The following is a 13056-nucleotide window of genomic DNA, read 5'->3' on the forward strand; positions in this document are numbered from 1 at the left end:
AAAAAATTAGACAGCTGTAAATAATATTTGGAAGAACCAGAGGTAAAATTTCCACACATAGAAGAAAGAAACCTGTCACAAAGCTGAGGCAGGATGTGCTTTTGCGAACATAGAGGAAGAGTTGATTGATCCTGAGAGAGTTAGTCACATGTGATTCCCCCAGGCAGGGAGAAGGGCTCAACCAGAGGGCAGCGCTGGAACACTGCAGGCCTGGGTAGGCCTGTGTGGGACATGAGCTGGATGGGCAGCTGGGGGAGAAGGTTTCTGTCATATAGGCTTGGCTCCAAACTCCTTTCTCTTTTGCTTGCTTTCCCTGTCCTCACCCAACCTTTCACTTTTGGACACTTTCATTTCTGGTCATATAAAGTTTTACTGTAATAAGATTGGTGACCCCAGTTAGACACACTGGAATTGGAATAAATTCTTAGATTAAGTGCAGAAATATTTCAGCAGTTATAGGTTGAATTTTGTGCCCCCCTGCACTGTGCCCCCAAATTCATATGTTGAAGTCCTAACCTCAGAACCTCAGAATGTGAGAGAAGGCCAACGGTGTGGCTGGACAACCGTGTGCTAAAGAGATTAGGCATGTCATTCATGGATCCAATTAACCATTTCAGCAGAAACCAGAAAAGATCTGTGGGGGACCTTCTTGTATGATGATTTGGGCCCCTGTGAATTGCATGGGAAGCCAATAAGGTTTTTTGGGAATTTAGTACCAGCAGAAACAGTGCTAGCCTGGACTGAAAGGGACAGAGACAGCATGAAATGAAGGAAGAATGACTCCTAAGGTGGTTCAGGGGCTACTTTCCTCCAGGGGGTAAGGCTGCCACCCAGGGGCAGGGCCACACCCACCTTCTGGTGAGCCCTGAGGATGGAGCATTTAGCCAAAGAGGATCATTCTCAAGCCTTTAAATCTAATAGAATTTGCCCTGCTATATTTCAGACTTGGTTGAGAACTGTAGCCCCCTTTTCAAACCCTGTGATTTCTCCTTTTTGGAAAGGATATGTGTATTCTACGCCTGTCCCACCATTGTGTTTTGGAAGCAGGTAGCTTTCTGTATGGCTTCACAGGTTCACAACTGGAAAGCAATTGTGTTTCAAGATGCATCATCCCCCAAGTCTTAACCATACCTGATTTAGATGATATTTAAGATGAGATTTTGGACCTAAGAGTTGATGTTGGAAAGACTTTTAGGGCTGTTGGGTTGTATTTTGCATGAATGAAGGACATGAATGAAACAGAGTGTTCTGGGTGGAACTTTGTCTCTCCTCAGAATGTGATTATATTTGGAGATAGGGTCTTTACCAAGTTAAAATGAAGTTATCAGGGTGGACCCTAATCAAATATGACTGTTGTCTTTATAAAAAGGAGACTTTTGGAGACAGCCTCATAAATAGGGACAAATGCCATGTGAACATGAAGACAGCCATCTACAAGCCAAGGAGAGAGGCCTGGAACAGAGCCTTCCCTCACAGTCCTCAGGAACCAATCCTGCCAGTACCTTAATCCTGGTCTTCTGGCCTCCAGAACCATGAGACACTACATTTTGATTGTTTAAGCCCCCCAGCCTGTGGTATTTTGCTGTAGCAGCCCTAACAAACCAATACAACAGTCACAAAGCCACCTTGAGTTATTTTCCTTTAAAAAGAGCAAATGCCTAACTATTAATTTACCCTATTTTAAGGGCTTTTTGTTCATAGTTCATATCAGGTTGGTCTATTTTGTTATCTTATAAACTAGGTCCATGGATCTTAGTGAAGTTTCTAACCTCTCATGTGCCTGGGTTTTCAGTGGTGACAACCTGATGGCTCACTAGAAGTAACACTGGATTGAACATTACCCAGAAGGTATTGGCTTTGCAACCACCATTTTGGTAGGTCACCTAGGATTTCCCGGCTCAGCTGCTGCTTAGTAAAAAGAAAGGGCCAGCTTAGATGGTTTCTAATATCCTTTTCAATTCTAAGATTCTGTAATAATGTGATTTTATCTCAAAGTTGAAGTCAGTATAACCTAACCAAGTGGAGGAAGCGGAGCCATTAAAAATTTTGGATAGAAGGAAGGGCGCTCAGTGTGGTATCCCTGCTTCTTGGGGGATTTTGTTTAGGGTGTAGTAAATGTACTCGGGATTGTAATACTGTACTTGATTGTATTCAGTTCACTGTGCACACACACAGTACAAACTGCTTTTATTCAGCAGTTTCAAATTTAACTCCCTACAGAAGCAGGCAGCTAATGTGATGGAGCAAAGTGACCAGGTGAGAACTAGGAACACTTAGGGAGTCATGTCAAGGGGGCAACTGATTCTCAGTTCCAATCCATTGTTGCTAGAAGAGAATAGTGAGCTCGGGATTGCCAGATCCTAAAGTATTTGATAAACTGATGAATCTGGCCCGTTTGTGTAATCTCCCAATTTTTAAATATTGTTTCAAAACCAAAAATCCCACTATGTAGGTCTAACAAGCCACTCGGCAGGTCGAATTTGGAGGAGGCCATCAGTTTGCAATCCTTCTCATAAATGAAAAGCAAAATGTGCCTACTTGACATGAAACATCTGCTTCTGTGAAATTAACTAGATGGTCCCATGGAGATAAAATTAATCTCCATACCTAAAATGAGTTATGAAATGTTAGTCAACCTTATGTAAGAGAGCGGCACAAATTAAGTTGAACAGATCATTTAAAAAACCCTTAGTTTCAGTATTCATTTTAACTTCTCACTCAAAGCTGCTAAAGAGCAGTATTCTATGAATCCACACTGGATTTTTCTCTCTCTTGGTTTTCAGGCCATCTTCTCTTTGAAGTAGTAGAACAATGGCGAAATGACCATTGGAATCAAGCTAACCAAGGGGAAAGAGTCATAAATACTTCCTGAATAACAAATATTAAACATATTAGCCTAAATTTAAATATGGCCTTTCCCCCAAGAAGCTGAGAAAAGTTAACATTTTGCTCTTAAAATATTTTTGTAAGTTAGCTAAATAATGAGTTAACTAATAAAGATTCCTATTCCCATTGGACAGAGAAGGAAATATTAAAAGATTAATTTCTGGTTTTCCAAGTTGTGGCCTGAACTGAATAAAAACTTTTGAGACTTTTTCTAATAGACCACTTATTAGAATCAAGCCAGCTGCTGAGAAAAGAAATCCTCAAATTCCTCTGGGCCATTTACCATGGGCCAACACCTCGGCACACACAATCTTAGAAGATCCACACACAAAAAAGTCCAATCCAGGAACCTTGCAATGACTATGTTTTATTTGTCTAATTAGATCAAGTTCCTGGCACTGCGTCTGACACAAAGTAGGGCGTTCCATGTTTGTGGAACAGAGATCATTTACGGGTGATGTCTAGAATGTCGTGATTATATTGGCGATTCCCAGAGCTCTCTAAAATTCCCGGACCATCTTGCCTTTGGATATACTTTCATGCAGGACTCAAACGGCTATATACTGTGCTGTTGTTTTTTCCACCTTCCCATTTTTCTGCTATCTGACATACAATTTGGATAGGGTGTGCACAGCTTGGGTAAGATTACGGGCCTTGCCAAGATGGAGGCTCTGCCATAAACGGAGACAAAAGAGAAATCAAATCATAGGTTAAGAGAGTTTGGCAGCAATGAAGTATCACCCTTTATTGCCCATGTCTCTTTGCCACCTTCAGTCCTTGAATATGACAGTCACTTGTGAATCACAGTGGCTACAGGCATTCCACGCGGCTTGGAGTTCTAGCAGAAAAGTGGGGAGACCTCTCTGAAGCTACTGCGCTCACACAAAGGATGATGTAAGAAGTGGAGGTCTGGGTGGTTTTTGATGGGACTGTTTGGTTACATTTAATAACTTATCTATTTATTGGGGGGGGGGTCCCTTTAGCTAAGGCAGTATTTTGCTGATTAGAGTGAACTTCTTAAATCTTGTTGTTGTTGTTGTTAACACTACATTTCTCCCTATCAAATTTTATAGACATACTTCTTTTCCCTTAGATTTGGATGTTTTACTAGCTAGTCAGACAAAGTGAGGAATGAACCTTTCAGGTATGCCAGCAGCCCTTAAATTAATACAGGGTAGTTACAAAAATGAAACTCCGCCTAAGTGATCCTGTGCTATGATGGAATTTTCCTTCGGGCCCTGCACACACTCTTCTAAACAGCAGTTCCCCTGTTTTATGCTCCCTTAAACAATACTTACTTCTCTGTGTATCCCAGATATAGCTGTTCAGAACTTCTCCCAGCAGGTACAAAAAGTTCATTAAGATGGTTGTAGACCCAAAGAAGACGATTCTGGCTCCTGAGCCAATGTGTTCCAGGAAAGGGTACACCCACATCCCAGTTACATGATGCACCCAACATACCCTGCAATAGAATTGGAAAGGAGACAAAGACAGGAGTTCCTCTCATGTCAGATTTCAAAGCTCCTGCTACTGTGAATATAGACCCCGCCCCGCCCCGCATTCCAACCGTTCTTCAGCAATGCCAGTCACAAGTTTGCTTCTGACACCCAGGAGCTACCGGAAACTTTGTTATTGTTGTTTGTTTGTTTTCGTTTACTTTCTTTAAGATTTAGTTATTTATCTGAGAGAGAGGATGTGTGCACACATTCGTGTGCAGGGGGGAGGGGCAGAGGGAGAGAATCTCAAGCAGACTCCGCCCAGAGCACGGAGCCCCATGTGGGGCTCGATCTCACGACCCTGAGATCATGACCTGAGTGGAAATTAAGAGTCAGACACTTAACTGACTGAACCACCCAGGCGCCCCTGTTTTCTTTTACTTTTTATTCTAAGGTAATTTTAGACTCACAGAAGAGTTGCAAATGTGGTACAGAGTTCCGGTAAGCCCTTCACCTCAGCACCCCGGAATGTTAACATCTTTCATAATCACAGTACAATTACAATTAGTAAGGTGCCACTAACATTGCTACAACACTACTAACTGGACCGCAGACTTTATTCAGAATTTCCGTTTCCCCATTAATACCCCTTTTCTGGTTCAAGATCCAACAGGGTCCCTGGTGGTCGCATCTTCTTAGTCTCCTCCAATCTGGCAGTTCTTGGGCTTCTCCTTGTTTTTCCTGACACTTGATGGGTTCTGATCAGGTATTTGAATCTGTTGCTTTTCTCAATACTGTTATACAATCTTAATTTCTTGCTTACATACAGAAACAATATAGCATCAGGCAAGCACACTGTAATTAAATCTAGGTGAGTATGTGCCAGGCATCTTGCCATACTGTCCAATTGGATAACAGTGCGTACTCAGCAGTGTACTCAGTGTAGACCGCAGTGTGTACCTGCTGCTGGAGCCGTCCTGTAACCTCACCAATACCTGGCTTCCCACCACCTAGATCTTTGGATCCTATATTTGTCTCTTTTCTTTTTTTTTTCTTCTCTATTTCACACATACAACGGAATATTACTCAGCCTTCAGAAAGGATGAATACTTACCATTTACATCGATGTGGATGGAACTGGAGGGTATTATGCTGAGTGAAATAAGTCAATCAGAGAAAGATAATTACCATGTGGTTTCACTCATGTGGAATATAAGAAATAGCACAGAGGCTCATAGGGGAAGGGAAAGAAAACTGAATGGGAAGAAATCAGAGAGGGAGACAAGCCATGAGGGACTCTTGACTCTGGGAAACAAACTCAGGGTTGCAGAAGGGGAAGTGGGTGGGGGATGGGGTAACTGGGTGATGGGCATTAGGGAAGGCATGTGATGTGATGAGCATTGGGTATTATACGCAACTGATGAATCATTGAACTCTACATCAGAAACTAATGATGTACTATATGTTGGCTAATTGAATTCAAATAAAAAAATACTTGCTTGTAATTGTTCTATTTGTGTTCAGGAGATATTTTAGGCTCAGTGGGGATACAACATCAATAATCTCCACTGTTTTCAGAAGTTTAGTTAGAATATTTGCCTTCACTGATTCGTCCTGACACAACTTCTAAGAGCAATTTTCCAACACCTTCTTGGGCTCATCACTTTATCAACTCTTGTCAATGTTGAAGACTAATGAAAATACAAATAACATTATTGCATGGGGAATAAAGATTACTTTTTATACTTATGTGTTTTGGGGTCGTCTTCCTGGTAATCCATGGCTTCAATTTTTGTTAAGCAGTTTGTCTACATATCTGTTACCTACATATTTACCTCATCAAGGCAGGAAACCTGGGGATCTTTCCCTTAGAGCTTGCAGTCTCAGTGAGGCTGATATCACTCCTGCTCAAGGAGGTGAAAATTGGTTCTGAAGATTTCTGAAGAAATCTTACTCTTTTTATGTGTAAAGCACAGATGCATATATACAAAGAACATAAGCAGATACACAGTTTGTGTTCTTAAAATTTCACAGGCCCAGCAACTTCATGCCTAGGTACACAGCCAAAAGAATTGAAGGCAGGAACACAAACAGGTATTTGTACACCGATGTTCACAGCAGCATTATTCACAATAACCCAAAAGGTGGAAACAACCAAGTGTTCATCTAGGATTAATGGATACACAAAATTGGTCGATTCATACAATGGAATATGATTCAGCCATGAAGAGGAATGAAATTTTGATACATGCTGCAACATGGATGGATTGAAAACATTGTATTAAGTGAAATAAGCCAGACACAGAAAGACAAATATTGTATGATTCCACCTATATGAGATACTAGAATAGGCAAATTCATAGAGATGGAAAGTCTAATAGAAGTTACCAGGGGTTGGCGGGAGTGGGGAATAGGGAGTTAAGGTATAACGAGTACAGAGTTTATGTTGGGGATAAGGAAAATATTTTGGATAAAGATAGTGGTGATGGTTATATAACACTGTGAATGTATTTCATGACACTGAGTTGTACACTTACAAAGGGTTAAAATGATAAATATGTTATGTATATCTTACCACAATAAAACATTTTTATGGGTTGGAGGTTAGGAAAAAAAATACCTAAAAAGTTTCCTTGGTGGAGGGCTCAGTAATGAAAGAAAGGTGGAAAATGCTGTCTTAGTGGGAAGAGATGCTCATTAGGTCCATCTGGGTCAGCCTGAATAACTGTTCAAACTAAGAGCTTTTTACCAAAAGAGGAAGCAGAGCTAGTTGAGATTTTTCTTTTCTTAAAAAGGCTGAAGGATTTGTGAGAATCAGCAGAAATTAAATTGTTAGAACCACCCTGTGGGGTTCTGAAGCATCATATTCTGTTTGTCCATAAATTAGAGGCAGTTTTATCTTCCTAATCTTTTCTTCACTAGTGTAAGGAGTATTGTGTGCTCATCAAGTGGCTTATTAATTTCCATTGAGATAATAGGCAGTATCTCCAAAATGTAATACTATAAAGCTATAACTAATTTTGCAAATCAACTTAAAAATTATAATCTGACTCACTGTAAAACTGTTTCCTCAGTTAGGCAAATTAGGAGCCATTCAAATTATGAATGCTAGTTATATTTTTTTCTACTTGTTCCTGGCTTTCTACTTGTTTCTGGTAGAGACCTTTTGGTAAGGTCTCTAATGCAGGCCTCTACTCCTCTGGCATTGTTCGTGATGCACTGTTGGTTTGTATGCAACCATCTCTCATACTACTGAATAGATATAACAACCACAACCATATCCCATCTATCTATAGATGGCTCCTAAATTTATATCTCCAGTCTTGACCTCTTCCTGATCTCCAGAGTTCTATACCCTGGTGCCCACAGCATGTGTCCCATGGGAGGATGCATCTCCAACCTGACACTTCCATGATGTCATCATCATCCCTGCATCCTAATTCCTGCATGACTCTCCCCTCTCCTCCCATCTAACAGCGAACATGCATCTCCACACCTTTCCCTTCTCTCACCAGTGGTCGCTACGTTACTGCAGCGGTAGCCTGGGGCAGAAGATGTGGAGTCATCTTGACTTTCCTTTACTCACAACTGACATTCAACCCATCCTTAGATCCCATTGGCTCTATTTTCCAAATATACCCAAGACATCTATTTGTCACCACTGCCACCACTACTATCTGGGTTCAAACCATCATCACCTCTCACTGGAACCCCTTCAAGAGCTTCCTGTGGCTTTGCTTTTACATTTGCCACAGCCTCATCAACAGGCTATTCTCATTAGAGCAGCCAGACTGATCTGGATTAAATGGAAATCAGGTCGTGCCACTATTTTGTTCAAAACTCTTGCTTCCCCTCTGGTTAGGGTAAGAGCCAGAGACCCCCGGTGGTTCTTCAAGGCTCTACCTAGGCTTGCCGGGCACTTTTCTTACTTTTCTTCTCCTCTTCTCCCTCTTGCTCATCCACTCCAGCCACATTGACTCTTTGACTTTCCTTAAGAACACTGAACACCCTATATTTGTTTCCGTGCGGGAACATTTCTCCTTACCCCCAACTCCCCTACAATATTCCCAGTGCTCCCTTGTGTCCTTCGGGATTTTGCTTAAATGACACCTTCTCAATTAGGTCTTCCCAGGCCACTGCATCTAAAAGTTGCAACTTTATCCTGCAAATTCCTATTCCCCATCCCTTTATTTTTTCTCCCCAGCCAGTTAATATACTGTATTTATTTTTTACTAATCTGTTTATTGTGTGTCCAACAAGCGCAGGCATTTTTATCTTTTAGGTTCATAGCTAGATTCTGTGGCCCTTGGAGCAGTGTCTGGCACACAGGTTGTGCTCAATAATTGTTTGTTGAACTAATAACTGAATAAAGAAATATCAAAAACAATAGCATCTGTTTATTAAGCCTTTACTATATGACAGGCACTTTGCCAATAACTTAAAAAATTTTTTAAAAAAGTCTCAACCCCATCCTCTTCCCCAATCCCTATGCCCTTTTCAGTAGAGAACCAGATAGTAAATATTCTCAGTTTTGTAGGCCATACGATCTCTGTCATAACTGTCAACTTTGCCATTTAGTGCAAAAGTAGCTGTAGATAATATGTAGACAAAAGAGTGTGGTTGTGTTCCAATAAAACAGTGGAAATGTAAAATTCTCAGGGGAGGGAGGTGGATAGGTATTCTGAGTATGGTGCTTTACTAGCATATGTAATCCCCTTCACCTTATTCAACCACCCTATGAGGTATGATTATCCCTATTTCATAAATAACGGAGCTGAGACTGGACTAAAGAACTTGCCTAAAAAAATAGCAAAGCTGGGAAAGCAATGAACAACTGATTTCTTTTCTGCTGCATGGACTTGCTTCCCTAAATGAGGAATTTAATATAGTCTCCAAAAATGGAGTGAAGTTTTTCTTTTTAAAAAAGTTTTCTTGACTACATCCCAGATATAGAAGTCCTGTTATGTGGGTTTCACTGGATTGGTGTGAATGATGCACTCACTTGTCCTAACAAGTTGTGCTTTCACCATTTGTTTCCTTGATACAATCAAGGCTCAATTTCCTGCACAGAAATGACTCATGGCCTTGCTCATCTATCTGTAGAGAGTTCCCAGTTCTTGGTTGATTTCCATTTCTATCTTGTTCTAAAGCCTTCCTGTCTTAGTGCCCAAATGGCTTATTTTTAAGGTAATGACACCAATTTTAATTTTAGCTTAAAAAATTAATAATGTGTGTGTGTGTGTGCATGTGTGAACACACAAAAATATGCAGATGTTCTAGTGTCATGAGACTTTTGAGATTGTCTATTTTATTAAATATACCTCCATAATTCACTTGAATGTGCAATTTAAAAAATGACATTTACTAATGCCTCCTATCTAAGTGCTATGTGACACAGATAGCTTTTTTTTTTTAAAGATTTTATTTATTTATTTGTCAGAGAGAGAGAGAGCACAAGCAGGGGGAGCGGCAGGCAGAGAGAGAAGCAGGCTCCCCGCTGAGCAAGGAGCCCGATGCGGGACTCGATCCCAGGACCCTGGGATCATGACCTCAGCTGAAGGCAGGTGCTTAACTGACTGAGCCACCCAGGTGTCCCTTGACACAGTGTATCTATATACTATACTGACTCTGTATCTATACTTTGCAATCACTCCTCCCACAACAGTCTGGCTTCTTGTCTTGATTCTTCACCAAAACCAAGCAGCTCTTTGATGTCAATTTCTCCTGGTTTTCCTCCTACCTCTTTGGCCACACTTCTTGGTTCTTTTTGTAAGTTCACCCTCCACTACCCACCATTAAATGTTGGATTTCTTCAGGGTTTGGTTTTTAAGCCTTCTTCTCATATTGTGCATTTTCAGGTAATGAGTTCATTTATGTTCACTGGTTCATGTCTATAACCTATACATAGATATTTCACAAATCTATGTCCTAGTCCAGACCTCTCCTCTGTTTCAGAGAAGTTTATCAAACAGTCCTTAAAACACATTAAACATACCTCAAAATCCATATATCTACAGCCAAAGTTATGCTCTTCTCCCTCAAACCTGGTCCTCCTCTGGTATTCCTTATCTCTGTGCATGGTATTACCAGTCATTCAGTTTTGCAGCTCAAATCTGGGCGTCATCTTTGCTACTCCTCTCTCTTGCATCACAAATATTCAATCCATTATCCTGTCCTGTCAAGGTTATCTCACACATCTCTCCAATATGTTGATTCTTCCCCCCCCATCTCCATCAGCAGCATCTTAATTTGTGTTATCATCATCTCTGTTTGGAGTACTGTAATAGTTTCTAGTTGTCTCCACATCTACTAATGTCTCCTTCTGATTCATCCTTACAACTGCCAGAGTAATTTTTTCGAACCAGAAATCTAAACACATTATATCCCTGCTTCAAACATGTCAGTGGCCTCTCATTCCTTTTTTGTTAAAGACTTAATTTTTTTTTTAAGTGACCCTGAGATCACAACCCTGAGATCAAGATCTGAGCTGAGATCAAGAGTCTGGACGCTTAACCAACCGAGCCACCCAGGTGCCCCAAAGACCTACATTTTTAACAAAGTCTAGAGTGTTTATCATAGAGTGGCTTCTATCTGTCTCATACTCCCTCTCATACCTGGCTCTTTTTTTTTTAAGATTTTATTTATTTTTTTGACAGAGAGAGACACAGCAAGAGAGGGAACACAAGCAGGGGGAGTGGGAGAGGGAGAAGCAGGCTTCCCACTGAGCGGGGATCCTGATGTGGGGCTCGATCCCAGGACCCTGGGATCACAACCTGAGCCGAAGGCAGACGCTTAACTACTGAACCACTCAGGTGCCCCTCATATCTGGCTCTTGTTACACTGGCTTTCATTTGGTTCCTTGATTTTACCATATTCCTTCCTGCCATGTGAGATTTTTACATGTTCCTCTTTCTGCCTATGCTGTTAGTTCCCCATCCCTTAGACTCATTAGTTTATATTTCTCCTTTATATTTTAGCTCAACTATTATAACTTACCAGTCATCACTTAGGAAAATTTTCCTTGATCTACTAAGTTAGGTCAGATTTTATAAGTTCTCATAGAGCCATGAATCTATTTTTTAAGCTCTTCTTTTATTAGCATTTAAGTTTGAATAATATCTTTAGTTGAATATGTTTTCTTCTCATCTAGAGTACTAGAGTATCTAAATTCTGTGAGGTGAGGGGCTGTTTTTACTTCCTTTTTTAATTTTAATTTTTACTTTTTAGAGAGGGAGGTCAAGGAGGGGCAGAGGGAGAGAGAGAATCTTTTTTTTTTTTTTTGAAGATTTTATTTATTTGACGGAGAGACCCCAGCGAGAGAGGGAACACAAGCAGGGGGAGTGGGAGAGGAAGAAGCAGGCTTTCTGCCGAGCAGGGAGCCCGATGCAGGGCTCAAACCCAGGACCCTGGGATCATGACCTGAGCCGAAGGCAGACGCTTAACGACTGAGCCACCCAGGCGCCCCAGAGAGAGAGAATCTTAAGCAGGCTCCATGCTCAGTGTGGAGCCTGATGTGGGGCTTGATTTCACGATCCTGAGACTGTGACCTGAACCAAAATCAAGAGCCAGATGCTTAACCGACTGAGCCACCCAGACGCCCCTATTTTTACTTCTCATGGTATCACCAGCATTTAGTTTATCTGTCACATAGTAGGCGAATGAATGAAAGAATGAATAAGTAGCATTTAAGCGGTGATAGGAAGGAGAAGTAAGAGTTAGCTGAACAGAGATGGGAGGCAAGGACTTTCTAGCCAAATAGAATATCATGTCCAAAGACCTGAAAACAAGGGAGAGCTCCCAGATGTTCAAGAAGAAAACATTTTTTTGAGATTGAGATCAATGGAGAGAGGGTATGGGGGGGGCGGCAGGCAGACACCAAACTGTAGGCGGCTTTTTAAGCCATGGTAAGAATTATAGACTGTATTCTCCTGTGGACAACAGGAAGTCTTTGAACGGCTTTAAATAAATGTGAAACTGATCAGTTGACCTGGAAACCAATTATATCAGAAATGGTGGTAGCTAAGATTGGAATGGTAGCACTGGGAATGAAAATTAGTGGGTAGATTTAAGAAATATTTAGACCAGCATCTATCAAACTGTAGGTCATAAGCAGTGGCATGCTGGAGATGGTCAAGGGGGCTGATTGTTGGATCTTTGGGATGTTTGCAAGCTCTTTGGTTGGTAGCTTAAATTCACCCATGGTGGGTGTATTTACATCAAAGACTCAAATGCTACACATCAGATTCCCCCTTCTTCACTTCCAGAAGAGCTGGTTGTTAAACATTTGCCAGTAATCCATTGGCTACTAGCATTTTAAAAAGCAGCACCAGCAGAAAACACAATAGAAAATATCAGAAAACTTTGCATAAAATGATGATAAAAATTGCTTTGTGAAACTTGTGTTTCACTTTTGTGTGTGTGTGTGTGTGCATGCACATACATGCTGGCATGATGCAAGAGATGTTTCTTTCACTGACAGTAAAATAAATTTGAAAGAAACTGATTTAGAAAATAGAATTAAGAGAACTTGGTGATTGATTGGATTTAGGCAGTGAGGGAACTGAGATGAGTTAAGGATGAATCATAGATTCCTGGCTTGATTAACTGGGTGGAGAGTGCTGCCATTTCCTGAGATAGGGAATGCCATAAGGGAGCCCGTTTGAGGGGATGACGAGTTCAGTTTGGACTTGTTGAATTTGCAGTGTCTGTAAGAGTTCCAAGGGGAGGTTTCCTG

At 41.0% G+C, this 13056-nt stretch overlaps 1 protein-coding gene across 8 annotated transcripts in view; it reads right to left on the bottom strand.

Annotated features, from left to right (window-relative positions):
• The window catches only part of AIG1 (androgen induced 1), a 241224-nt gene that overhangs the window by 2299 nt on the left and 225869 nt on the right, over positions 1 to 13056 (bottom strand). For 5 of the 8 annotated variants that reach the window (XM_044917722.1, XM_044917720.1, XM_044917721.1 and 2 more), the window contains one exon: positions 4185 to 4348. In XM_044917722.1, the coding sequence (XP_044773657.1) occupies positions 4185 to 4348 (164 nt within the window). Of the gene's footprint in view, positions 1 to 2566; positions 2608 to 3539; positions 3558 to 4184; positions 4349 to 13056 lie in introns of those variants that run through there. The other 3 variants (XM_044917716.1, XM_044917717.1, XM_044917718.1) reach the window with 3 other exon arrangements.

Source organism: Neomonachus schauinslandi, chromosome 8 (genome assembly GCF_002201575.2).
Source record: "Neomonachus schauinslandi chromosome 8, ASM220157v2, whole genome shotgun sequence".
Taxonomy (NCBI): Eukaryota; Metazoa; Chordata; class Mammalia; order Carnivora; family Phocidae; genus Neomonachus; species Neomonachus schauinslandi.